A 27,364-nucleotide genomic window follows, 5' to 3' on the forward strand; every position below is an offset into this window, starting at 1 on the left:
TTAATTTGACATAATTTGACAAAAAGTCAAACTTTAGCATAAAGATTGAGGGTTGAGAAAGGGGCGACCCCCCCTCAAACGAATTAATTTTTGTTCGTTTTAAGTGTTAATATTGCTCATAATTTCTAGTTGAAACAACAAAACATGTTTCTTATATTTAGTTTCTGAACGTGTTTCAAATCATGCCAAGAAATAACACCCCTCATCCGTTTAAGATATTCCCTGGAAAATTCCCCCGGGGAAGTCCTTCCACTTAGAATTCTTATCGCGAAAAATCACCCCCCTCCCGCAGAAAATTCCATCCTCGAGAAATTTCTGGATATTTCTCTATATCAAATACTATTCTTGAACAATTGGCAATTTTCGCAACTTACAGCCCTTTTCCCAGCAACTTTCGGGGATGGGTCATGCCAACTCCAAAGACGTAGTGATTTGACCTTTCAACCGTGTTGAATAAAATAACTATCTCAAAATTTTGATCGGATTTCTTTAGGGAAAAAGGGTGTGAGGGGTTGGTTAGTTGACTTCCAATCTTCTTGTTCAGTTGATCACGGGTGCTTTAATTTTTGATTTCAGTTTGAATGAGCTCTCTCACGATCTCCGTGTACCATCGGTTCGATACGGTCACCCATGGGGAAAACAAATAAACATGCATATGTGACATTTCTTCTGGCAAAAAGTACAAAATTCCTTATTCTTATAGGTATGAGCTTGGAACCTCGACAGTAGGGTTCCATATGCTGAATCTGAAAAATGGTCTTTTTACATGTATTTTTACGACCAATTTGCTAGTCGTAGTCGTATAGGTTTATGATTATTTATTTATAAGTTGTATTTTTTTCAGGTTGCCTCAGGGATTTCCACAACTGCGAAATTTGACTGTTTTAGGTTTAAATGATATGTCACTCGTTCAGTTACCTCCAGACTTCGGAAGTTTGAATAACCTCGTGTCCATTGAACTGAGGGAAAACATGCTCAAGTCTTTGCCGGAAAGTTTCTCTCAACTCACAAAACTGGAACGACTGGATTTAGGAGACAATGAATTTGAATCCCTGGTAAATACATATATATATATATATATATATATATATATATATATTATATATATATATATATATATATATATATATATATATATATATATATATATATATAAATATATATATATATATATATATATATAAATATATATATATATATATATATATATATATATATATATATATATATATATATATATATATATATATATATATATTTTTAGCTAAACTTTTGTTCCTTAATTTTTGAACTAAATTTATTCTACCAACAAAACTGGAACGGCTGGAGTTAGGAGGGACTGAATTTGAATCTCTCATATAAAAAAAAAATATGAGGTAGATTTTTGTGCTTAAATTTTTCTCAACTCACAAAACTGGAATGAATAGAGTTAAAAGACACTGAATTTGGGTCCCTAGTAAAAAAAGCTTAACTTTTACGCGACATGTTTCTCTACTCATAAAACTGGAACGGGTGGAGTTAGGTGGTGCTGAATTTGAATGTTTGAAAAAAAAAATTAGGTAGATTTTTTGTGCTTATATTTTTCTCTACTCATAAAACTGGAACGGGTGGAGTTAGGTGGTGCTGAATTTGAATCTTTGAAAAAAAAATTTAGGTAGATTTTTTGTGCTTAAATTTTTCTCTACTCATAAAACTGGAACGGGTGGAGTTAGGTGGTGCTGAATTTGAATCTTTGAAAAAAAAATTTAGGTAGATTTTTTGTGCTTAAATTTTTCTCTACTCATAAAACTGGAACGGGTGGAGTTAGGTGGTGCTGAATTTGAATCTTTGAAAAAAAAAATTAGGTAGATTTTTTGTGCTTAAATTTTTCTCTACTCATAAAACTGGAACGGGTGGAGTTAGGTGGTGCTGAATTTGAATCTTTGAAAAAAAAAATTTAGGTAGATTTTTTGTGCTTAAATTTTTCTCTACTCATAAAACTGGAACGGGTGGAGTTAGGTGGTGCTGAATTTGAATCTTTGAAAAAAAAAAATTTAGGTAGATTTTTTGTGCTTAAATTTTTCTCTACTCATAAAACTGGAACGGCTGGAGTTAGGAGGCACTGAATTAGGATCTCTGAAAAAAAAAATGAAGTAGATTCTTTGTGCTTAAATTTTGAGCTAAATATTTCAGAACTCAGAATATTAGAACAGCTGGGTTTAGGAGACAGTGAATTTGAATTCCTGGTAAAATAATTTTTTTAACAGAATTTTTAGTTGAACCAAAAAAAAGTCATTATTTATTCTTATTCCCTTAAAGTCCCAAATACACGGAAAATATTTGACGTTGGCAATGGCTGTTTGAATGCAATTTTAGGTAGTAACTAAACTTTAAAAAAATCAAAAATTAAAAAAAAAGAAACGTGGGTGAAAAAAGCCTAAAGCTTGTTTTCTTCCCGACCACTTCACATGGAGTAACGGTCATAAAAAACTTACGAAGCGGCTCTTCGATTATTCATCTATTTATTTTAGAATTTATTTAAAGTCTATTAAGGTACTAAGGACATTGAAAATAAAACCTGATTATTTTAATGGTTGTGGAATTATTTAATGGTTTGATTAGTTGTTGAAACTGCCGTAATCCTATGTATCTTAAGAAACTAGGAAGTACTAAGGATTTGAGTTATAATGTAACAATCTCCATATTCTGTTGTTTAGTTTTTGGTTTCAGCGGGCGCTTTATTAAAAAAGAGTAACTTGGGGGAAAATAAGAGAAACAGCTAAAAACATATGGCATCAAACAGCTTAAAAGGATTAACTTTGGGATATAGCTGTCTTTGAGAACCAACAGATTGTCAATGTTTGATTTCCTGCGGACAAGAAGTTGTCAAATTTAAATAATAAGTTTTGCTTTACGGTTCAACTTGGCAACACTGATGACAATATCGCACTGCCCTTAAAAATTTCATAATTTTGAATCAATCAAACGAAAAATTCTAGATGATTGTGTTTTTATGTATAGATCTAAGACGGGTCCAGGGGTCGGTTGTATTAGTTTGGGGTGTTTCGTACTTTTAGATTTTTGTCAGAAAAAGATACTAATGACCTTGCCTGTTTTAATTCTGGATAGTTTTCCTTATTTTTTCAGCAAATAAAAATGCTCGAAAACTCCTAATGCCCTGAATCGATAAACAAGAACATCGATTAAAAAAAAAAAAATGCTTAAAAAACCCATATTCCCCTGAATCAATAAACACAAACATAAATTTTTTTGAAAAAAAAAATGCTTGAAAAACCCCTAATGCCCTGATTTGTCCAACACGAAAATCGATTTTTTTTTTGGAAAAAAAAAACTGCTTGAAAATCCCCTAATGTCCTGAATCAATAAGCACGAATATCGATTTTTTTGAAAAAAAAGAACTGCTTGAAAAACCTGAATCGTTAAACACGAACGTGGATTTTTTTTGAAACATCATACTTCCCTTCATTGAGTTAATACCAGACTTAATAAAATGGTCCTTTCCCCTACATCTTTATAAATTACCCCATTAATTTTTTGGTCACCTATGCAAAGAGCCGGAAAGGATACGCGAGTTAAATTTATTTTAATATGGACCCCCCCCCCCGCCGGAAAATTTTCACTCATGTAAAATAAATGTTGTATTCTTTTATTTTGCAGTGTTCTTGAATACTAAATTTAGAGAGTTTACTTAATACTAAATAAAAAAAAAAAATCTAGAAGTGCGTTAGGTGACAAAATATATAATTAACTAATCCATTAACCGAATATATAGAAAAATGTGAAGAATTTGACCGAAAAGAATTGTCTATCATTTGCGCTGAAGGGTCTCTAATTTCAGTCAGTGCAAAAAGATGTTTAGAGGGCCCTGACGGAGGTACGAATCTTATACCAAAACATTGGCAAGAGTGTAGTGAACAACTTCCTAAAGTTTTTTAGCGACCGAATGAACAGTATTGTAAGGCACAGAAGACACACTTGCATTCGAACATAAATATAAACAGTAAAAAAAAAAAAATCTTTTTCCAACTTTAAAATAATGAGAAATATTAAAACTTAAAACAAACAGAAATCATTGTGTATGTGAGGGGGACTGCCCCTTCCTCAACACTCCGCAATTCATGTGATTTAATTTCTGACTTTTTTTAGATCACGCCAGGATATCCCCTCCCTCTATTTATAATTGCTCCCGGCAACATTCCCCCCCGTGGAAAAGTACCCTGTTCAAACGCAAATAATTTTTCCTCCCAAAATATTTGCATATTTTCCATTAAAAATACTATTTGGGAACAGTTGGAAATTTGCGTAACTTACAGCCCTGTCTTTGTGGACTACGGGGTATCATATCATTCCCAAAGGCATATTGATTAGGCCTTTCAACTATGCTGTATCAAATGGCTATCTCAAAGTTTTGCTTAGACGTCTTTGAGAGAAAAAGGGGAGTGAGAGGGGGGCTAGTGGCTTCCAATCTTTTTGGTCACCTTTGAATTCGGTTCAAATGAGCCACCTCCCGATTTTCTAGGACTATTAGCTCGATCTCATCACCCCAGAATAAAAAATTAAATAAATAAACCTGTGTCCAGGATCTTCCTTCTGGCAAAAAAATACAAAATTCCACATTTTTACAGATAGGAGCTTAATATCTCTGCAGTATGGTTTTCTGATATGCTGAATGTGACGTTGTTATTTACGTTGAGATCGCTTGTTTTTAAGGGTTTTCTACTTCTTCTAAAATCAGGCAAGTTTTCTCAAACTTGTAGCTTTTCATGAGTAGTATTTAATTTAATGAATTTTGTATATCTTAAATCAGCATTATTTTATTTCCTCTTTTATGTTTGCTTGTTAAGAGTTTTGTTGGTTTTTGATGTGTTTATTATATAGGTGATCGTCTAGTATCAAGTTCTTTCATGTCTCTTTTTGGGCGGCTACTTGTATTGATGTTATGTGCTATATAATTTTTTATTGAATGAAATGTACTGAACTGAACTAGTAATTCTATCAATATCTCCTTGTATAGATAGATTTTGACAGACTAAGTAAGTGGTACATGTGCATTTGAATTTCTAATGAGCTTTTGAGTTGTGGGTTTCAGTGGTGGGTTAGAAAATTAGTGATCCTTCTAATTTTGCTATGCAATTAAATATTTAATTGTGATTTAAATTGATTTGATTGTGTCTATTAATTATAGTTTAATTATTATTTTTCATTTTTTTTATTAATTTATCATTTTGTTTTTTGATTTATAAATTAATTAATTATTAATTAATTTAATTAATACAATTTAATGTCACTTGATAATCTAATTTGTTTAATTTAATTTTTCCAAAATATTTTATATTTAGTTGCTGTTTAAGTTTTTGTGTGATAATATTGTTATGAAGCTCTCTTTTTAATTTGTCTTTTTTCTTATTTAAAGCCATCAAATATTGGAGATCTACCTTCTCTTACTGAGCTTTGGCTTGATCATAATCAACTCGTCAGTTTACCTAAGGTTCGTTCATGTTCTCTTTAGTCATTTTCTAAAATGTTTTTATGCTTTCAACATCAGTCGAAGTTGCCTGTTCTTAATATAATTCTTCTCTCTTTTTCTTTATTTCTCTCTTCTCTCCATGAAAAAATGTTATGCAGAACGAAGTTTTCTCTCTCTCTTTGTCTCTGTTTTGTTTCTGTGTGCAAAATTCAAACATTTTTTTATTTTTCAAGTTAAAAGAAAAACATTAAGTGCATAATATATAAAATAATTTTCTGATGTACTGGATACTAGGTACCAGATACGGGAACTCAATTTTTAACGAAAAAGACATCGATGTACAAGTTACACAGTTTTTATGGCACTTGGTATTGACCAAGTGACATATAGCGATCGCAAATTCTGTCGGTCTGTCTGTCCTGGTTTTGCTACTTTAGGCACTTCCAGGTAAGCTAGGACGATGAAATTTAGCAGGCGTATCAGGAACCGGACCAGATTAAATTCGATTTGGGGGGGGGGGAGTGGGGGGCCTGTTAATTCGGAAAACTGAAAAAATGAAGTATTTTTAACTTACGAACGGGTGATGGGATCTTAATGAAATTTGATGTTTGGAAGGATATTGTGTCTCAGAGCTCTTATTTTAAATTCCGACCAGATCTGGTGACATTGGAGGGAATTGAGGAGGGGGACCCAACATCTTGGAAAACGCTTAGAGTGGAGGGATCGGAATGAAACTTGGTGGGAAAAATGAGCAAAAGTCCTAGATACGTGATTGACATAACCGGACCGGATCCGCTCTCTTTGGTGGAGTTGGGGGGGGGGGGATTAATTCTGAAAAATTAGAAAAAATGAGGTATTTTTAACTTACAAAGGAGTTATCGTATCTTAATGAAATTTGATGTTTGGAAGCATATCGTGTCTCAGAGCTCTTATTTTAAATCACGACCGGATCCGGTGAAATTGGGGGGAGTTGGTGGGGGGAGCCTAAAATCTTGGAAAACGCTTAGAGTGGAGGGATCAGGATGAGAATTTGCGGTTAAAAATAATCATAAGTCCTAGATACTTGATTGACATAACCGGAACGGATCAGCTCTCTTAGGGGGAGTTGGGGGGAGGAGGGTTAATTCTGAAAAATTAAAAAAGAGGTATTTTTAAATTACGAAGGAGTGATCGGATCTCAATGAAATTTGATGTTTGGAAGGATATCGTGTCTCGGAGATCTTATTTTAAATCCCGACCAAATCTGGTAACATTAGGAGGAATTGGGGGGGGGGGGGCTAAAATCTTGGAAAACGCTTAGAGTAGAGGGATCAGAATGAAACTTGATGGGAAAAATAATTATAAGTCCTAGATACATGATTGAGATAACCGGAACGGATCCGCTCTCTTTAGGGGAGTTGGGGGGGGGAGGTTAATTCTGAAAAATTAGAAAAATGAGGTATTTTTAACTTACGAAGGAGTGACCGGATCTTAATGAAATTTAATGTTTGGAAGGATATCATATCTCAGAGCTCTTATTTTAAATCCCGACCAGATCCGGTGAAGGGGAATTTGGGGGGGGGGGTGGGGGATACGGGAGTGACATAACCGGAACGGATCTGCTCTCTTTGCGGGAGTTGGGGGGAGGGTTAATTCTAAAAAAAATAGAATAAATGAGGTGTTTTTAACTTACGAAAGAGTGATCGTATCTTAATGAAATTTCATATTTAGAAGGACCTCGAAACTCAGATCTCTTATTTGAACCCCGACCGGCATTAAGCCTCTGATTTTCCTTTTAAAGCAATCTATTGATTCTTAGAATTTTGCTAGAGCTCATACCATATGAGTTCTTGGCTCTTGGCTCTTCCGACATCGTCACAAGTGCCATATGAGCTCTTAGCTCTTGTTAGTATTAGCAAGTGTCAACCATAAAACTAAAAAATAAAGATTCAAAAAAATAAAAATAATAATAAAGTAATACAATAGTAACAAATAAATAAATAATAATAATAATAATAATAATAATAATAATAATATAATAATAATAATAATAATAATAATAATAATAATAATAATAATAATAATAATAATAATAATAATAACAAATAAAAATAATAAATAAAAATAAAATAATAAATGATAATATAAAATAATAATAATAACGTAAAATAAAAATAATAATAAAAATAAAAAAAAAATAAAAATAAAGGTGAAAAGTTAGTGAAAAATAATCTAAAACATATGGTACTAAACAGCTTTGCAACACTGGCGAAGATATGGTAGCGCCGTAGAAACTGCATAATTTCGAAACCATAAAAAGGAAAATCTTTGATTTTTTTTGTAGAAGAGAATTGCTCCTCAGTTTTTTTTTATGGAACCCTAATTTCAATGCATTTCTTTTTCTATTTATGTTTTTTTTTTTTTTAGTTACTTTAGTCATGAAATGTCTAAGTAAATTTTATTTACAGCCTTGACCTACAGACCAAAAGCCGAAGATAGTTTAATTTTTTCTTCTTAAAACTTTACAGCTTTCAACATGCAAAGTGTGCACGCGATGAGCTCACTTGTTTGTGTTTTTCTCATCATTATTAAAAAATGATCTGTTACGTTATTATTTCTTGGAATTTCCAAGTGGGACGATGGGGCGCAGTAGACAGTTTTGGGGTGTAGTGGGTCAATGGGCTGCACTGGGACGATGGGGTGTAGTGGTCAATAATGAAGACCACCCGGCCTTTTCATATTAATAAAAGGTAATAAGAATTTTTCTGATGAAAGTGGTTAAAATTCAGCGAACATTTCGGCTATATGGTTGATAGCCGTCTTGAGCGAAATATAATGCAAATAGTAAAATAATAATAAAATTCGCTCACTCAAAACTCTTCGGTAAAATAGTGATAATCCTGTACGATCGAGCCTTTTAGCTGCTACTGCTTATATGATTAATTGCCTGAAATTTAGATGGGTAGATGGATGTTTGTGCTAATAACGGAAAAGCATTAAAGTAAACTGAAAAGAATCAATAAAAGAAAAGAAAAGAAAAAAATAAGCGAAGAGAAAAGAAAAAAGAAAGCACAAAAGGGCTTGGGAGGGGGAGGGTACTGGTTGCACTCTAGCACCCTTCCGACTCCTAAAACGGGCAACCTATTTAACAGTTTTCAGCCAAAAATATCAAGTATTACACAAACGAGAACGGCCAATTTTGGGCGAAAACGTATCTGTGTGACCGTAGGGATATTTTTGATCTTATGTGTTTAATAATATTGTAATAGTATTTAATATTGAATTCTTTTTAATCCACTACAGAATTGTGAAAAATAGTGGAGTGAGAAAAAAGGAACAAATAGGCAAAGTTACAAAAATCATGGCAAAATTAGTGAGAATTTAAGTCATTTCTCCCGAAAGCGACAGGCAGTGTTTCCAAGTAGCACATATTGTAGAAATAAATTCTTAAATTTCAGGTGGCAATGTTTATATCTATCTTGGTGGGTTCTGATGAAAGGCTATAGTTTCATACTGTTTAATTTTTTAAGTTCCTTTGTAAAATTGGTAAATTTTATATTCATTTGCAGATTTTGGTAGATGTTACTTTTTTTGTAAGTTGCCATCGTTTGATTCACTGATAACCTGTACTGTGGGAAAATAAAAAATTATATGACAGCATTGCTTACATAAAAGTGATAACTTATAAAATCACTAGTACATCCCCCTCCTTCAGACAGGGTTTTATCCTTTGGGGCTGTAATCGTAAACTTTTGGATATAAGGGCAATATTTAATGTATTCTGTTGCGTAAGAAAAGAAAAATGGTCAATATGGGGACTGTTAAGCATCATAAAAAAAAAAATTATTTAGTGCAGTTACTGCAGTCTTAAACCCACTCTACACATACCATTGGTCAACTTGAGAAAAAGTAAGTAAGTAAGTCTTAAAACTTATTACGAGGCGGAACCTGAATTTTTGACATTAAGTTGCCTTTGAATGGTCTAGAGAAGCTTCTAGGTCATGGTGCCTTTAAGCTATGTGGATGAAGCTTATACATGCTAGAGGCCTGAGAAATTGGAATAGATGAGCACAAGGACAAATTTTATCAGTACCGTAAAATTGTTTCAGTTGAACGTTTGTATTACACACGTTCTATCTGTGGCTAAATCAAAATGGTAAAGCGAAAAAGAACATAAGTATGAAGCAAGGATTTCTTTTCAAAAACGGCGTCTTGTTTTTATGCGCTCCTCATTCTTTGACGGTTAGATTTTCATAGTATTGCTTCTAATTCGAATTGAAAGTTATTTTCTTATATTTAACTAGTGCAATTTAAATTTTTTTTTGTTTAATCTTATTGCTGCACCGAGGGCGGTAAAGTGGAGTTCTCGACCGAAAAATTACAGTCTTTTTTCTTTTCACTGGCTGTTATTTACCTCGTCATTTCTTCGTTCCTCTACGTCTTCTCTTTTTATGTCTCACATATAAAGGCGTATCCAGGGAGAGTTAGGGGGTTTGGATTCCCCCTCCCCCAAAATTTCTTCCAACTCTTAAAAACGCAATAAAATGCATATTAAGAAATTTTGATGCGTTTTTGAAAGTTTTTTTTTTGTATTACTCCCCCCCCCCTTTCTCCCCGAAAAATCCTGGATAAGCCCTGCTTATGTATAAAGAATATGAGGGATTCTGTAATCAGGTGAGATTTTGAGCATCCTTGACAAGTTATCGATTTTTTTTTTACTCCTCAACTTAACCGTGACAAGTTAAGATGATAAAGATTATTAGAAGTCGAAATATTTAATTTGTTTTCTTCTACAATTCACAGTCTAAAATTTCTAACCTTTCTTGTTTGTATATCCTTTATAGACGCTAAAAAAATCTTATTAAAAGTTTTTTTCCTCGCTTTATATTTAGCCTTTAAACTTATTTAACAAACTGTGTTACTTCAACAATTGACATCCAGTTGCTGCTGAATCGCTCAAAGAAGCTTTCAGACAATTCACAGAAAGAATCATCTCAAAATCAAGAGCATTTAATTGTGACTATGGTTTGCCACGGCTGTAAACCCAGCATTTTATTAGTGAACGAGTATATCAATGCTAAGTCTGAGAGCTTTCCTGATTTGCAATTACTTTTTGTTTTCTGAACACAGCAACCAGGGCCATATCTAGTGTTTTTGTTCGGGTCGGAGGGGGGGGGTTTCTAAAATTTGTTAATATGTATCTTTGTTACGTTTTTGTGAGTCAGACAAACATTTTTTTGGAGAGGGGGCTCAAACCCCCTAACTGGACAAAATAAAAAAAACACCTTAAAAAGCAATAGACTAAAACAGAAAAGTTCTTTTCTTCAGTTACTTTTGGTCTTCACCGGGTATGTAAGATTTTGTAATCAGGAAAGACTTCGTACAATTGAGAAAATGAGAAGTTACCTCATGACATTTTTTTGTGTTATTTTACTTTTTATAGTATATTAGATATAAATTTGCAGGAAATTGGTGGTTTAAAGCAGTTAATTTGCCTTGATGTATCAGAGAACCGACTTGAATCATTACCAGAGGAAATTGGTTTACTTGAAAACCTCACGGATCTCCATTTGTCGCAAAATTTTCTTGATTCTATACCTGAATCAATTGACATGCTGAAAAAGTTGACCATTCTCAAAGTAGACCAGAATAGATTGACAAGTCTCACTGACAGAATCGGAGAGTAAGTATCTGCTCTCTCTCTCTCTCTCTCTCTCTCTCTCTCTCTCTCTCTCTCTCTCTCTCTCTCTCTCTCTCTCTCTCTCTCTCTCTCTCTCTCTCTCTCTCTCTCTCTTTCTCTCTCTCTCTCCCTATCCCTTTCTTGTGGTTCTGCTTTTTCCTTTAAGTGGTTTTTGAGTGTCCTTTCCTTCTTCTCCTTTATTTAAGTGAACTTTTTTGTATTTTACTCTTATTACTTTTAAGCCTTATGACTTAATGGTGATAAACTTATGTTAAATTGTTTAATACTAATAAATAAATGAATGTATATCTAAAATTCAATCTACGTCAATAACTTTTAAATAGAAAACAGAATTAGTGTTTTAAAAATCATTGTCGTAATATTTACTAATTTATCTCTTATTTCGCTACAACAATATTTCAAATAACATTTTGCTTAGCTATCAGCAGATGAAACCTTTTTTTTTTTTATTCTTTTAGTACTGTTTGCAACTCCTGAAACATAAATATTCCTTCAGTCCCAAATTGTCAAATATTTTTTCATTCTTTTCTAAAAGATTTCCTACAACTTTATAATGGTTTAACGCATCTTAAAATGTTCCCATCTCTCTTTAAAACTTTCCTTGTCACCGATTGAGACAACCTTTAACGTTCCTACCAGCGCTCCAACCTACGTTCCTACCTTTAACCCGGAGAAGTCCAGACTAACTGTCAATTTCTAAGCGAAATAAAAATAATAAGGCCAGAAGATTTCTTAGCGATCGTTTTGAGAAGCATTTCCCGCTAAAATTAGAAATATTCACTCATGTTTAAACGGTGAACTACTGTTGTGTTAAAAGATGGGAAAATTCTTATGTGAAATTTGGCTAGCCATTTCACAGGTTTGTAAAAAAAAAATAATGCGTATCTGGTGTCAAATATATCAAATTATATCAAATATATAATCAAAATATAAATCAAATATAAATATATAAATATAAATAATAAATATAGTAAATATAAATATGATTATATTTTAATGAAAACACTAAATTTAGTGAAAACTATATATTTAGTGAAAACACTAAAAAACAAAACAATAAACAATAGATATCTTCACTTTAATTCAAATAACCCCCCCCCCCTAAGTTAAAAGAGCAGTTGTAACTTCCCTCATTGATCGTGCCCTAAATATTTGCTCCGAGTCGTATATAAATGCAGAAATAAATTTTATCAGAGATATTCTTTTTGGTAATGGATACCCCATCCCTTTTGTCAATAAAATAATTAACCGTAGAATAAAAAGACATTCTTGTAAAATCGAAGAAGATACATCACAATGTGAGGCTACTGATAAGCCCTCAAATATTGTCTATCTTCCGTATATCCCAAAGATCACAACAAAATTAAAAAATATTTGCACAAAAAATAATTTGTACGTAATTTTTGCTAATAATTTTAAAATCATCAATTACTTAAATTCAGGTAAAGATAAGACCCCTGTTACTCGCCAAAGAGGGGTCTATCAAATACCCTGTGACTGTGGAAATTACTATGTCCGGACCCATCAGAATCTAGACAAACGGTTACAACAGTATAAAAATGACATAGACAAAGCCTTAATTTCGAATAGTTCCAGCAATTCCTTTGATTCTGCTTTAGGTTGGCATATATTTGATAATCCGTCCCACATGATACTTTTCGAAAACTCTTCACTCATCAGTAATGATTTGGGGATAAAACAGGTGGTTCGAGAATCAATCGAAATTAATCTCAAGATAAATAATAATATTTCTTTGAACAGGGACTTAGGGGAATACTCACTAAATTCTTTATACTCAAACTTAATTAAAAATGATCTAATAAAATATTTTACTAAACCGATTTATAATAGTACTGAACTAACTACGAAAAGGCCTTTGAAACAGGCTGCTAAACAAGCAAGATTGGCATTAAGAAATTGCATCTAATTATTTTGTTCTCTTTAGTTTGAATGAGTTTATATTCTCATTTCATTCTTTTCGCCACTCCTAGTTGAACTTCGTTGAAGTAAGGATGCTAGGGCTATTTTTAAAAAAAAGTTTTAAAAAGTGTTTTTAATTATTTAGTTTTAACTCTCACAATTTGATGTAAGTTCATTTATATATACATATATATATATATATATATATATATATATATATATATATATATATATATATATATATATATATATATATATATATATATATATATATATATATATATATATATATATATATATATAGTTTCTCTCTTATTCTTATTGTGCTGAAGACGGCCCTTGAACATAGGGCCAAAATATCCACGGAACTGATTTCCACTGTCTTGAAAAGATTTTCCCTATTGTCTCTACTTTGTATTTGTTTGTTATGGAAAGGCAGCGTGGTCTTCGTCGTTATTCTCCTTCCTGTTTACCTTCCCTATATTTCTCCAGGTACCCATTTAGAGCTCGGTCGAATCTGGCTGAGCTTACAGAGTCATGCCACTGACCCCCGTCCCAAACCAAATAATTGGGTACATTAGGATTCGAACCCTCGTCCTTTCAGACAAAGGATCCTAAATCCAGCGCACCAATCCACTTGGCTAGGACGGCCAATGTGTATATTAAACGATTGTTTTTTTAATTAAAATTGATGTTAAAATATTCACAATTAGCAATTGTTAATCATAATGTTCTGTATTGCAGTTGTTCAAACCTCCAAGAGCTGATTTTGACCGAGAATTTTCTAACAGAGCTACCTGAATCTCTAGGACAATTGAACCATCTGAGTAATTTGAACTCAGATCGAAATCGCTTGTCGTCTCTTCCTGCTGATATAGGTAAGACGCAAGGCTTCATTTTCTTTCATTATTATTATTAATATTTTAACTTGATCGGAGAAAGGGAGCCGCTGTTCCTAGCCCCTCCCCCACCTTCTCTGCCTCTAGATTTTGGAAAATACATTTTTTGAGTGTTTTCGTCGGCAAATCGGACACAAAACATCAAAATTGCCCTCCGCCCTAGATCTTGTAATTTTTTTTTTGTATCTTCGTTCAGAGAAAAAAAAAATAATAAAAAAACAAATTTGCACCTATCCTCTACATTTTCCTGAATTGGTGCCCCTGGTTATAAATTGGTTGTCCTGATTCATTAATCGTTTGCAATAGAAATACACAATGAAGAATAAATTAAGTATAAAAAAACCTTGCACCGACCCCCTATTATTTGGGGATTGGTACCCCTAGATTAAAAGGGGTTCATTAGACCCATGAATCGTATGCCATATAAAAAGGCAAGGAAGAACTAACTAAGGATGATTTGAGAAAAATTTAAGAATGTGTTGCTATAATAAACTTTTTTTTTATCCTTTTGTCATAAAGAAAGTATTAAGATGGATTGTATTAAGTATTAAGTAATTTGAACTCGGATTGACTTTGCCTAAAATGTCTAGGATCGAATCGGAATTGCTTATCTTTTACTTCATGTTGGTATAAGTAAGGTAGAAGATTTCATTGTCTTTCGTTATTGTTGTGAATAATGTAATTTGGTTGGAGGAGGGGAGCTGCTGCCTCCTAGACTCCCCCTTCTATATCTAGAAAAATACATTTGTTAGGTATTTTCATTAATAAAGAGGAAATAGCATCTAAATTGCTCTCCATCCTAGATCTTGAAAAATACTTTTTTTTGTATATCTTAAAAATTGAAATACAATCCTTGCATCTACTTTTTTGTGAATTGGTGCCCCTGGTTAAAAAAGGGTTGATCTGATTCATCAGTCATTTGCCATAGAAGTATGCAATGAAGAACAAATTAAGGATAATTTGAAGAAAAACTTAAGATATTTTTGTGTGATCCTAAAAACTTCTCATATTCTTACTAGAGAAGTAAAAAAATCTTTGCACGTAACCCCTACTTTTTGTGAATATGGGCCTATGGTTAAAAATGGGTGATACGCCATGGGCATTATGTAATGAAGAATAAATTAAGGTTAATTTGGAGAAAATCAAGAAATATTTGTGCTACCCTAAAAATATGTTTATATTCTCACTAGAGAAAAAGGACCTGGTACCCACATCTTACTTTTTTGGGAGTTGATACCCCTAGTTAAAAATGGGTTGATCTGATTCATGAATCGTTTGCCATAGGAATAGGCACTGAAGTACAAACTAAGGATAACTTGAGAAAAAATAAAAAAATCGTGTTTCTATCCCAAAAGCATTTTTATATTCTTTAATGATTAAGAAAGTATTAAGGGAGAACATTTTGGGATTGTGTTAAACCGTGATAAGGTTTTAAGAAATGATGCAGAAAAGAATAATAAATTTTTTGCCAATTTGGAAATGAAGGAAGATTTATTTGAAAGCAGGAATTGGAGGCAGTGCTAAACGATAAAAAAAAGGAACAAATATTGACAGTGTCGTAAATTGGTTTTTGGAACCTGATGGTTGTGAAGTTAGATGAATTACTAATATGAATTAATATTCATTCATATGAATCAATGAAAATATGAATTTTCTTTAATATTAAAAAATGGCACATGGTGACAAATAACAACTAACAAATAATATGGTGACAAATAACAACTATAGAATTGAGCATACCCCGTTTAGAAGTGGGATATATATATCCCGTTTGGGATATATATCCCAAATAGGAATATATATATATATATATATATATATATATATATATATATATATATATATATATCCTTGTGGCTTTGCCACCGGGCTCTGGCACGCGGCAGGCTTCTACATATGGATTCTCACTGTCGCTTGTGTTCTAACCGCAGACAATTAGAGCTTTCTCTTGATGCATGACGTCTCCGCAGGTTTGATTCCGCCATCCTGTGAAAAATACGAATTCTTTCATGAAGATCTGACCTACTTAAATCGTTTTTATGGCACTTGGTATTAACCAAGTGACATATAGCAATCGCATATTCCGTCGGTCCCGGTTTTGCTACTTTAGGCACTTCCAGGTAAGCTAGGACGATGAAATTTGGCAGGCGTATCAGGGACCGGAGCAGATTAAATCAGAAGTAATCAATTCCCGATTTGACCATCGGGGGGGGGGAAGTGGGGGGCCCGTTAATTCGGAAAAAATAGAAAAATTGAAGTATTTTTAACTTACGAACGGTTGATCAGATCCTAATTAAATTTGATGTTTGGAAGGATATCGTGTCTCAGAGCTGTTATTTTAAATCCCGACCGGATCTGGTGACATTGGGAGGGGGAAACCTAAAATCTTGGAAAACACTTAGAGTGGAGGGATCAGGATGAAACTTGGTGGGAAAAATAAGCACAAGTCCTAGATACATGATTGACATAACTGGAACGGATCCGCTCTCTTTGGGGTAGTTGGGGGGGGGGGGGGGGGTAATTCTGAAAAATTAGAAAAAATGAGGTATTTCTAACTTACGAACCGGGTGATCGGATGTCTATGAAATTTGATATTTAGAAGGATATCGTGTCTCAGAGCTCTTATTTTAAATCCCTAACAGATCTGGTGACATTGGGGGTGGGGGAGTTGGGAGGGGTAAACCTAAAACTTGGAAAACACTTAGAGTGGAGGGATCGGGATGAAACTTGGTGGGAAAAATAAGCACAAGTCCTAGATACATGATTGACATAACCGGATGTCAATCTTTTACTTTATTTTAAATCCCGACCAGATCTGGTGACATTGGGGGGAGTTTAGGGTGGGGGAACCTAAAATCACGGAAAACGCTTAGATTGGAGGGATCGTTCTATTGGGGGGGGGGGGGGTATTTCTGAAAAATTAGAAAAAATGACGTATTTTTAACTTACGAAGGAGTGATCGGATCTTCATGAAACTTCATATTTAGAAGGACCTCGTAACTCAGATCTCTTATTTAAATCTCAACCGGATCCAGCGTAATTGAGGGGGCGGTTGGGGGAGGGGACTGGAAATCTTAGAAAATACTTAAAGCGGTGAGATCAGGATGAAACTGGATGGGAAGAATAAAAACCTGTCTAAGATACGTGACTGACATAACCGGACCGGATCTGCTCTCTTCGGTGGAGTTGGGGGGGGGGGGTAATTTTTAAAATTGAGGTATTTGTAACTTACGAAAGGGTGACCAGATCTTAATGAAATTTGATATTTAGAAGGATCTTGTGCTTTAAAGCTCTAATTTTAAATTCCGAGCAGATCCTGTGACATTGGGGAGAGTTGGAGGGGGAAACCGGAATTCTTGGAAAACGTGAAAATTGGGGTGTTTTTATCTTTTGGATCTTATCTTGGTGTTTTATCTTTTGGATTGGTGATCTTAATCAAATTTGATATTTAGAAGGAATTCATGTCTCAGAGCTCTTATTTCAAATCCCGACCAGATCTTTTGACATAGGGGTGAGTTAGAGGGGGGAATCTTGGAGAACACTTGGAGTGGAGGAATCGGGATAAAGCTTGATGGATAGAATAAGCAAATGTCCTTGGTACGTGATTGACGGAACCGTACTGGATTCGCTCTCTTTGGGGGAGTTGGGGGGAGGGGTTTAGTGATTTGGCGAGTTTGGTGCTTCTGGACGTGCTAGGACGCTGAAAATTGGTAGGTGTGTCAGGGAGCTGCACAAATTGACTTGATAAAGTCGTTTTCCCAGATTCGAACATCTGGGGGGCTAAAGGGAGAGGAAAAATTAGAAAAAATTAGGTATTTATAACTTACGAGTGGGTGATCGGATCTTAATTAATTTTGATATTTAGAAGGACATCGTGACTCAGAGCTCTTATTTTAAATCCTGACCGGCATTAAGCCTCTTATTTTCCTTTTAAATCAATCTATTTATTCATAGAATTTTGTTAGAGCTCATACCATATGATGTCTTGGCTCTTAGCTCTTCTTGCCTCGTCACAAGTGCCATATGAGATCTTAGCTCTTGTTGTGGCCAGTCATTGTTGTTCCTTGTTTTCCAAACAAGTTCATTGTCCATTTTTTTCATCTTTATCTCAGAAAAGTTTTTTCCATGCCTTTTGCTTTAGCAGTATGCAGCGTCTCGTTTAATTTTCCAAAGCGTTGTAGATAACAATTAGGTATGTTATATTTTCCAACCACAGATCACTGTTCAAAGTTTTGTTTACAATTCAATGTGATTCTCGCTATCGTTTGTTCCAATCACATTTATCGGTGCTTCATTTTCATCAGTCAACCCCTTAAACACTTTAAATGATCTTAAATTACAATTAGTGCCTTTGTAAAATCAAGTTTTTATTTGTCATTGTGCCTTTAACTTTTGCTTTGGCTTGTCTTTTGTCATTATGAAAAACATTGTTTAACAGATGGTGATGCAGTATTAGGTCCTTGGTGAACGTCCTTATAAACTGTAATATCGTTATTTATAGCTATTTCATCACTTGGAGCTTTTATAGAATGTTGAACGTTGACTTTTGCCTCGGCTTGTCTTTTCTCGTTATGGAATACATATGGCCGAAACTCAATTTTCTGACAAAGGCATGGTAAGGAATAACGACCTTATCTATGTCAAAATCCAAAACCCAATCGTCACTATCATTTTCAATTTTGGCACGTTCTAGCTCTGCCGTCCCTTATCTTCTAACCTCTTTTTTCTTTCTTCCTCATGTTGGATTGTCATTACTTTAGACAATTTGTCAATGCCCTTTGTTTTAGCTGCCCTCTGTTGACCTAGTCTTACATTATGGTCCAGGTTTTAAATTTGCTAATTGTTCAGGTGGTGTGACAAAAAACTTCTTTTCTTCCCACGAATTATTATTTGTAATACTTGTAAATCTTTTTGGATCTTGTCTTATTTGATGGTCCAGGTTGTTGATTTTCACCCATTGTGAAAACACCAAAAACAAGAAGAACAATAGAGAATATCTCTAGATAGTGGGAAACAAATTAGAATGAATATTTCGTCCCTATGTCCAAGGGCCGTCCTCAGCAATACAAAAATATATAAGAGGAAACAACTTACAACATGATAAAATCAATAAAACTAAAATGAAAAATTTTCAAAACAGTCCTAGCATCCTTACCTCAGCGAGGTTGTTCTTCTTGTTTTTGGTGTTTGTGATGGAAAGGCAGTGTGGTCTTCGTCGCTTTTACCCATAGCAACGATTTTTAAAATGACTTTTAGCAACGATTTCTACTAAGTTTCAAACTTAATGTTTTTTTTTTATATTTTTGAATTGTTGTAATCCCTTGTCAAAATATGTAAATTTTTTCATAATTTCTGGTTTTTTGCTCTTTAAGCGATTTAATTTAGACCTAAGCTTTTCCTTGCATGAAAATATTCAGTTTTTGCATATAAGTGTGACAACGTCATGACAATAGAAATGATTAAGGAATGGAACTTAAAGTGAAAAAAAGGGAAAGGGAGCGAGGGTAAAAGGAGGGAAATAAGAAAAAGAAGGGAAAAGAGACAAAATTATGCCGATTTTTTTTTGTTTTAGGTAATTTATCAGAACTCAGTGTGTTGTCATTAAGGGATAATCGATTGACAGAACTGCCATCTGAGATTGGAATGTGTCAATCCTTGCATGTTTTAGATGTCTCTGGCAACAGGTAAGTAAATTTTTCATCCCCTAAGAACTCTTGCCTAGGTTCAAAATAAATATTAAATATCTAAATAGGTGTAATATATATATATATATATTATATGTGTGTGTGTGTGCACCTGAAGAGCCTTTTCGGGATTTATTTGAACGTCGTTACTTTGAGGTGAGTGTACAGCGCTATGAAAATAGGCTACCTTAGTGGAATTTGCTACATTAGTGGATTATAATATTATTGGTGTGCGAGAGCACCTACTTACCAAGGAAAATTTTACTCTGTTCCATTTTTTTTCCGCGCAAATCGGTTTTCCACGGAAATAGTGAACAAAACCGATAACAATGCTTGTTAACAATATTCCGATAAGAATAGCGATTGTTCTGAGAAACGCTATACCGAAGCGTGTAGCTGTTTAAGCAGACTTGTGTAGAATTGGCAACAGACGCGTTTTTATTTATGTAGACTTTCTAAAATTGTTAGATAGCAATTTTTCTCAGAATATTCCAAAGAACTAAAAAGAATAACTCTAGGATTGACACATCTCCCCAGTGCCTTGGGGATAGGGTTGTAAGTCATGGCCTGGGGTCATAAAAGTTTTTTATGGGATGGGTGGTTGCATAAACTTCAGAAGGGGCTCATTTGATTTGATATTGAAAGATATTAGTACCCTTTTTAACAATCAAAGGTAATTTGAGAGCAACCAGCCCCCTCTACGCTCATCATTCCCCCGAAGACATCCAATCAAAATTTGGAGATAATAATTTTTTTCATTGTAGTTTAATAGTTCGGAAATAATGTCTTTGAGGAAGACACCCCACAGGGCAAGGGTTGTAAGTTATCCCCGGGGGCATTTAATGGTTTTATAGCAAGGTTGGCTGTATTTGGAGGGGACTCATTGGATTGGTCATCTGAATTTCTAGTGCCCTTTTTGAGAGACAAAGTGATCAGAAGGCAGTTACACCCCCCCCCCAACCCGTCACGTTTTGCCGAAATATATCGAAGACAAATTTTAAGACAGTCATTTATTCAAAATATTCAAAAGATCCTATAACAAGGCTTATGGGGCGGAAAAAAAAAACACACCAAAGCCTAGGGACGCGGTTTGTAAGTTGTGCCGCTTAGTATTTGATGTTTTTGTGGCAGGGATGGTTGTTTTACTTATGAAGAGGCTTATTTGGTTGGGAATTGGAGGCCTTTTGAAGCGTCAAATTTGATTGAGGGTGTTTAGACCCTCCCCTCCTCCCCGACAACTCTTCTTTTCACCAAACGCATCGGATTGGAATCGTGAGATAGGGATATTGTTAAAAATAGTCCAAAAAGCACACAATAATGTCTCTAGGGGTGACAGCCTCAAGCGCCCTCGGGATAGAGTTTTAAGCAATGCAATGAGGGCATGTAAGGTTCGTTTTTATGGAATGGGCGGTCGTATTAATTTCTGATGGGCTTATTTGATTTGAAATTTGAAGTTATAATGCCCTTTTTAATAGTCAAAGTGATTTGAGAGCTACCAGCCTCCCCTCTACGCTCATCATTCCTGTTAACACCTCCAATCATAATTTGGAGATAACAATTATATTAATCGTATTTAGAGGTTTTGAAATTTAGGTCTGTGAGGAAGACACCCCCCTCCTCCTACAACTCTCAGGGAAAGTTTTAAGTTGTGCCCTGGGGGCATATAAGGTCCTTATAGAAAGGATGGTCGTAAATACTTTGAAGGGTAGTCAGTGGATTGGTAATAAGAAGTTCTAGTGCCCTTTTTAAGAGTGAAAATGATCAGAACGCAGCTACCAATCCCCCCCCCCACACGTCGTGTTTTCCTGAATTGCATTCAATATGAATTTTGAGACAGTCTTTTGAGAAGGGAATTTTGAGAAGGGATGACTGTATAAACTTTAGAGGAAGCTCATTTTGTTAAAAGTTGGATGTTCTAGTTTCATTTTAAGAGTCAATAGTGATGGAGGTCAAGTAGCCTCGCTCCCCCCCCACTCAACTATCCTTGTTTTCACCAAATGTATCGGATTGAAATTGTGCGATGGTAATTTTATTTAAAATAGTCCAAAGAACATATATAACAATGCCTCCAGGGTTGGAACCACCCCCAGAGCCCTGGGGTAAGGGCTTTAAGTTATACCCTGGGGGTATATAAGGTTTATATGGAGTGTATGGTCGTATTGAATTCAGATGGGTCTCATTTGATTTTAAGTACGAAGTTATAGTGCCCTTTTAAAGAGTCAAAGTCATTTGAGAGACCCCTTCCCCACACTCCCGTCATTTTTCATGACAAACATCTAAACAAAGTTTTGAGAAACAATTTTTTCAGCCTTGTTGAAATGTTCAGTAATTATGTGTGGCATTAGTAGCAGTATGCAAGTAACACCTTTTTTTCAACATTTCCTGAACACACGATGAAATTTTTAACTTAATATCATCAATCGGTCCTGAAGCATTGCTGAAACGTCCTCTTGACAACCTCTATGGACATACTTTGTTTCGATTTATTTCAATACAGCTACTATATTGACTAACATTTTGCCTTAGTAACCTTAGGTTTATTAGTAGTAGTAGTAGCACTAGTAGTTATAGTAGTAGCAGTAGTGTTACAGTTAATAGTTGTAGTCTTAGCTTTAGTAGCAGTAGTAATAGTAGCAGTAATAATAATAGTAGCAGTAGTTGTAGGAGAAGAAGTAGTAGTATTATGATAGGAATTTTTTCTTTTTTTTAGTTAAACACCCCCCTCAAAAAACGTTTTATGTTTTAATTTCACACTTATAACTGTTCCTAAGGTGTTGCTGATATGCCCTTTTGACAACCTGCATTCGGATGGCAGGTTGTCATCTGTACATCAGAAATAATTATCTGAAAATTTCACCTTCATACCTTCATAGGTTGTAAATTTTGAACTAGCCAGATGACAGTGAGTGTATACATTTAATGCTGCTTTTACGGTTGCTCTATCTAATGACACTAACGGTATTAAGTTGAAACTTAGGGATCGTTTAGGGGGAGTCTTGAATTAAACGAAAAAACTATACACATGCAAGTATTAAAAGGGCATATTAGCTATATAGTGCATATAAGGACATAGGCAGTGATGCTCTATAATAGCTAATAATATCATTGATATTTTAAAGAAGCTAATTTAATTGAAAATTAAAAGTTCTAATGCCCTCTTTAGAGTCAAAAGTGTTTCAGCCCTCCTCTTTAACTCATAATTTTCCAGGCACTTCCAGTCAAGATTTTAAGACGGCCATTTTGTTCAGCATCTCTGAACGATCTAGTAACCATATCTCTATGGTTATTGGGTTGGTCACCCTTCACAGATATTTAATTTGTCTATTATGCTTAAAACTAAATGTTGTTTTAAATTACATAAAAACGCACTATTTGTATGCTGATTGCCAATGAGGTATCTCAGCAGTATATCAAGAGGGCATTAAGCTCAAACTATCGGGCTACTTCTATTACTACTTCTGCTCTTGAAATTTTACTAAATCGAATAAGTGCTGTAAATCGAAACAGGCTGTGAAGGAGCATAGGTACAATTTCTTGGGAATGATATTAAGTTTTATTTATCAGGTCAACTAATGTATATGACTAATTAAACACTACTATTTGCGTCATGATTTTCAAAAGGGTTTATGTTGTCTTAAATTGGTGAAAAAGTTTTTCCAGCACACAAATAACAGGCCAAACTATAAATTCTCAAAAACGAAAAAATCCAATATTCTTTTTCCCTGAAAAAGACTACGTCAATATAATACGAACAGAATCCAACTAAAAAATTTTTTCCCACAAAATAATAAAAAAAAAAGGTAAAGAACTCCATTTAACCAAAATGAACAAAAGTAGAATCAAATAATCTACCAAGCATCAATTAGCATCAATTAGCGACGAAGACCACTCCTTTCCATCATAAACAACAAGTAGAACAATAGGGATTTTTTTTATAAGACAGTGGAGTGCAACTTTAAATGAATATTTCGATCCTATATCCAAGGGTCGTCCTCAGTTAAACAAATGAAAAAGAAAAACGAAGAATATAAAAGAGCTCACATTAAAATACAACCTTTAAAACCAAAATATTTTCCCAAAACAGTCCTAGCATCATTACTTCAGGAAAGTTCAACCAGGACTGGTACATCAAGTGAAGTGAAAAAGACAATTCATTCAAATGGAATAATAATAAAAAAAAAACATTTACAAACAAGCTCTTAAAGCTTATCTTGCCTCTTTGGCAGCCAGCCTGGAAGGTCTGTCAATAACAGGTTAAGTGGTATTGTTTAATAGTTGTTTTTTTTTAAATATAATTTGCTAAATCATTTTTAATTAAATTAGCATATAAGGCATTAACTGAATATTCTCCCAAATCCCTATTTAATGAAATATTACTATTTATTTTGATTCCAATTTCAATTATCTCTCGTACAACCTGTTTTATGCCTAAATTATTGCTAATAAGGGAAATTTTGTTCAAAAAGCATTTTGTGGCTAGGATTGTCAAAAATATGACTGCTTAAAGCGGAATCAAAAGAAATATTTGTAGTATCACTTGTTGTCATGGATGCGTTAGATAATGAAAACAAGATTTATTCATACTTAAAAGACAAAAATATGTATACTACCATAACTCACATTATAAATAATACATGAAAGCATGTATTTCAGAAAGCACCGGGTAGAAATATTGAAAGGAAATTTGAACTTCATGGGAGGGGTAAAGATTGAAACTTCAAATAGTTAATGGAATATTGGTATGGAAGGTGAGTGTGCGTAGATATGTTAGCTTCAGTCGCAGTGGTTTAATTTTCTCAAAATCCTGGGGGGAAGGGCAAAAAGGCGAAGTTGTAGCTAATTTTTCCAAATCAAGTGAAAATGACAGTGAAAACCAAAAAATGATCCAAATATTACCATAAAGGCAAGATATACTAAAGAAAATGACCTGTTTCTCCGGATACTTGAATTATGCAGGCTTATCCTAGTTTTCACAAGATCTTTTCAGAAAATAAATCTCAGAGGGGGGGTGTATACATTTAATGCTGCTTTTACCGTTGCTCTAGCTAATGACACTAACGGTATTAAGTTGAAACTTAGGGATCGTTTAGGGGGAGTCTTGGATTAAACGAAAAAACTATATACATGCAAGTATTAAAAGGGCAGAGTATTAGAAGGGTAGAGGAGGGGGGGGGCAAAATGAGATCCAGGGGCCAAACTTTGGTCTAGAGGGAGACATATTCTCTTCTATGATAAAACTTTCCAAATCAAGTGAAAATGACAGTGAAAACCAAAAATGAGCCAAATATTACCATAAAGGCAAGACATACTAAAGAAAACTGACCTGTTTCTCCGGATACTTGAATTATGCAGTCTTATCCTAGTTTTCACAAGATCTTTTCAGAAAATAAATCTCAGAAGGGGGGATCCTGGGGGGGGGGAAGAGATCCATGGGGGCAAACTTGGGCCTAGAGGGAGACATATTCTCTTCTATGATAAAACTAATTTTTTTTCTAGGTTAAAATACCTTCCATACTCACTAACAGGATTAAGCCTTAAAGCTGTTTGGCTTTCAGAAAATCAGGCCCAGCCATTATTAACATTTCAGACTGATTATGATGAAGAAACCGAAAAACCTGTTCTAGTCTGCTTTCTTCTGCCCCAAGTTGATGGCCACACTGAAGGCTTAGGTAGGTGTCTAAAGCTGTTTCTAAAAACTTATTCTAGTCTGCTTTCTTCTGCCACAAGCTGATGGCCGCCCTAAAGATTTGGGCAGGTTTCTAAGCCTTTCTAAAACAGGTTCTTGTTTGCTTTCTTCTACCGCAAGTTGATGGCCACACTGAAAGTCTTGGTTGATGTCTAAAGCCTTTCTAAAAACTGATTCTAGTCTTCTTTCTCCAGTCACAAGTTAATGGCCACACTGAAGATTTAGGTTGGTATCTGAAGCCTTTTAAGATCATTGATTATATATAGTTTGTTTATTTACACTTTTATTTCTCCATTTTTATTTTTGTTTTACTAGATACAGGTAATCCAGATTAATTGAAGCGTCCTTGCTGATAAAACGAGTACAGATGTGTAACGAATACAAATAGAAAAAAGGAAAGAAAAAAAATCTTATTTTAAAGAAAAAAAGAAAGAAAAAATGAACGGGTAGTAGACAAAATTCGATTAGAGATGTTAATAGGAAAACCTTAAAATGGGTCTTGTCCGTTGATTTTGAATTAAAATCGAATAGTTGTGGGCATCAAGCCATGACTAATTGTAGAAAAAGTCAAGACAGATAGTCTTTTTCAGTGAGAGGAAAATCTGGCATTAACCCCCCCCCCCTATTAGGATTGTATAAAAAAGATGTTATTACTTAGGCAATATTATCTTCGATATTTGGTCAAGATTTTGTAACAGGTCGAAGAAAATGGAATAGGAAATGGAACGGAACTGAATAGGTTGAAGAAAATGGAATGGATGATTCTTATTCCATCAGCATTATAGCTTATAGTAACTATTAAAAATGATACATTTATTAAGTGTTCCAAACATTTTTGACAAATATAAACTGGTTATTAATTGAATATGACCAAACAAATAATTTAGCTCGTAATTCGACCGAAATCACCGTCATCAGTACTGTTGCCCAAAATTGAGTCAAGCTATAGAAAGGTTAACTTAACATAAGGACTTAATAAAGTATTAAATATAACTAAATAAACAAATATAAAATTAAAAATCACTTTTTGATTTTGTACTTCATTGACAGCTCAATTCCCTGCCAACTTCTGTAAAAAAAAAAAAAAAAAATATAAAAAAAAAACAAAAAAACTTCAAGTAAAAAAAAATTCAAGTAAATAAACAAAGATACAGTAAAAAACGACTTTTATAATTTGATGTTCTTCACAGGAATTGGAGCTTATGATAGCAAAAATTATCACAAATTGGGAAAGGAAAAATTTAGAACACGGAGAACACTGAAAATTTAAGTACGCCGCTAGGCATTTGAGAACTAGTTGCCGTAATATTGATTAGGACTAGAAATAGGCGAATGACTGATCGGATCTCCCCTTAAATCTATTAGCGAATATAAAACACTCGATTGTCAAATTTTGCTGTCTCTTCCACTAAGGAATAAGAAGGGGAGGAAGAGATTAATTTTTCTTTTTTTTTATGAAGATACATTTTTTTTTCAAATTATAAAAGTGAAAATTTTGTTGTTTTATCATTTAAAAAAAAATGAAAATACCGTAAAGTTCTTCAAAATCTAGAGAGGGACAGACAAATCTATATGGTCAATATGGGTGCTGTGGGGGTAGTTCTTCTATTGCGAAAACATTGATTTTAATGAAAAATGATAGTTTTCAAAATTATTCCATTAAAAGCTGTACTTTATCCTGAAAATAGGGGATAAAGGCCCTAATATCAAGGATAATTCTGTTGTGATGTGGAAAGCAGACTCTAAAAAAAATAACAGTACAGTCACTAATTACTTTCAAAGAGGGTAAAAATTTAGACAGAAAGTGGGTTAATAATTGGGCAGTGACTTGATCGGATAATTGCTTGCTGTAAAATCCCAAAAAAAGGTTCACACATGTATCTAGATTCTTAATAAATGTCCTAATTTTGCCAGAAATCCCAAGAAACCATGGGGAAATTAAACACTTCACAAGATTTCGGGGGGGGGAGGCTGGCCCGAAGCCCCCCCCCCTGTGTTTGTGCCAGGCCCTGTGTGAAGTGGGAAGAA

General features: G+C 34.1%; 1 protein-coding gene across 7 annotated transcripts in view; it reads left to right on the top strand.

The window, feature by feature from the left end:
* LOC136036499 (protein lap4-like) overlaps positions 1-27,364 on the top strand; it is a 199,287-nt gene that overhangs the window by 42,171 nt on the left and 129,752 nt on the right. For all 7 annotated transcript variants that reach the window (XM_065718780.1, XM_065718777.1, XM_065718781.1 and 4 more), the window contains exons 5-10: positions 845-1,055; positions 5,414-5,488; positions 10,912-11,129; positions 13,812-13,945; positions 19,539-19,650; positions 25,147-25,319. In XM_065718780.1, the coding sequence (XP_065574852.1) occupies positions 845-1,055; positions 5,414-5,488; positions 10,912-11,129; positions 13,812-13,945; positions 19,539-19,650; positions 25,147-25,319 (923 nt within the window). The remainder of the gene's footprint in view (positions 1-844; positions 1,056-5,413; positions 5,489-10,911; positions 11,130-13,811; positions 13,946-19,538; positions 19,651-25,146; positions 25,320-27,364) is intronic.

The sequence above is a fragment of the Artemia franciscana genome, chromosome 15 (genome assembly GCF_032884065.1).
Source record: "Artemia franciscana chromosome 15, ASM3288406v1, whole genome shotgun sequence".
NCBI lineage: Eukaryota > Metazoa > Arthropoda > Branchiopoda > Anostraca > Artemiidae > Artemia > Artemia franciscana.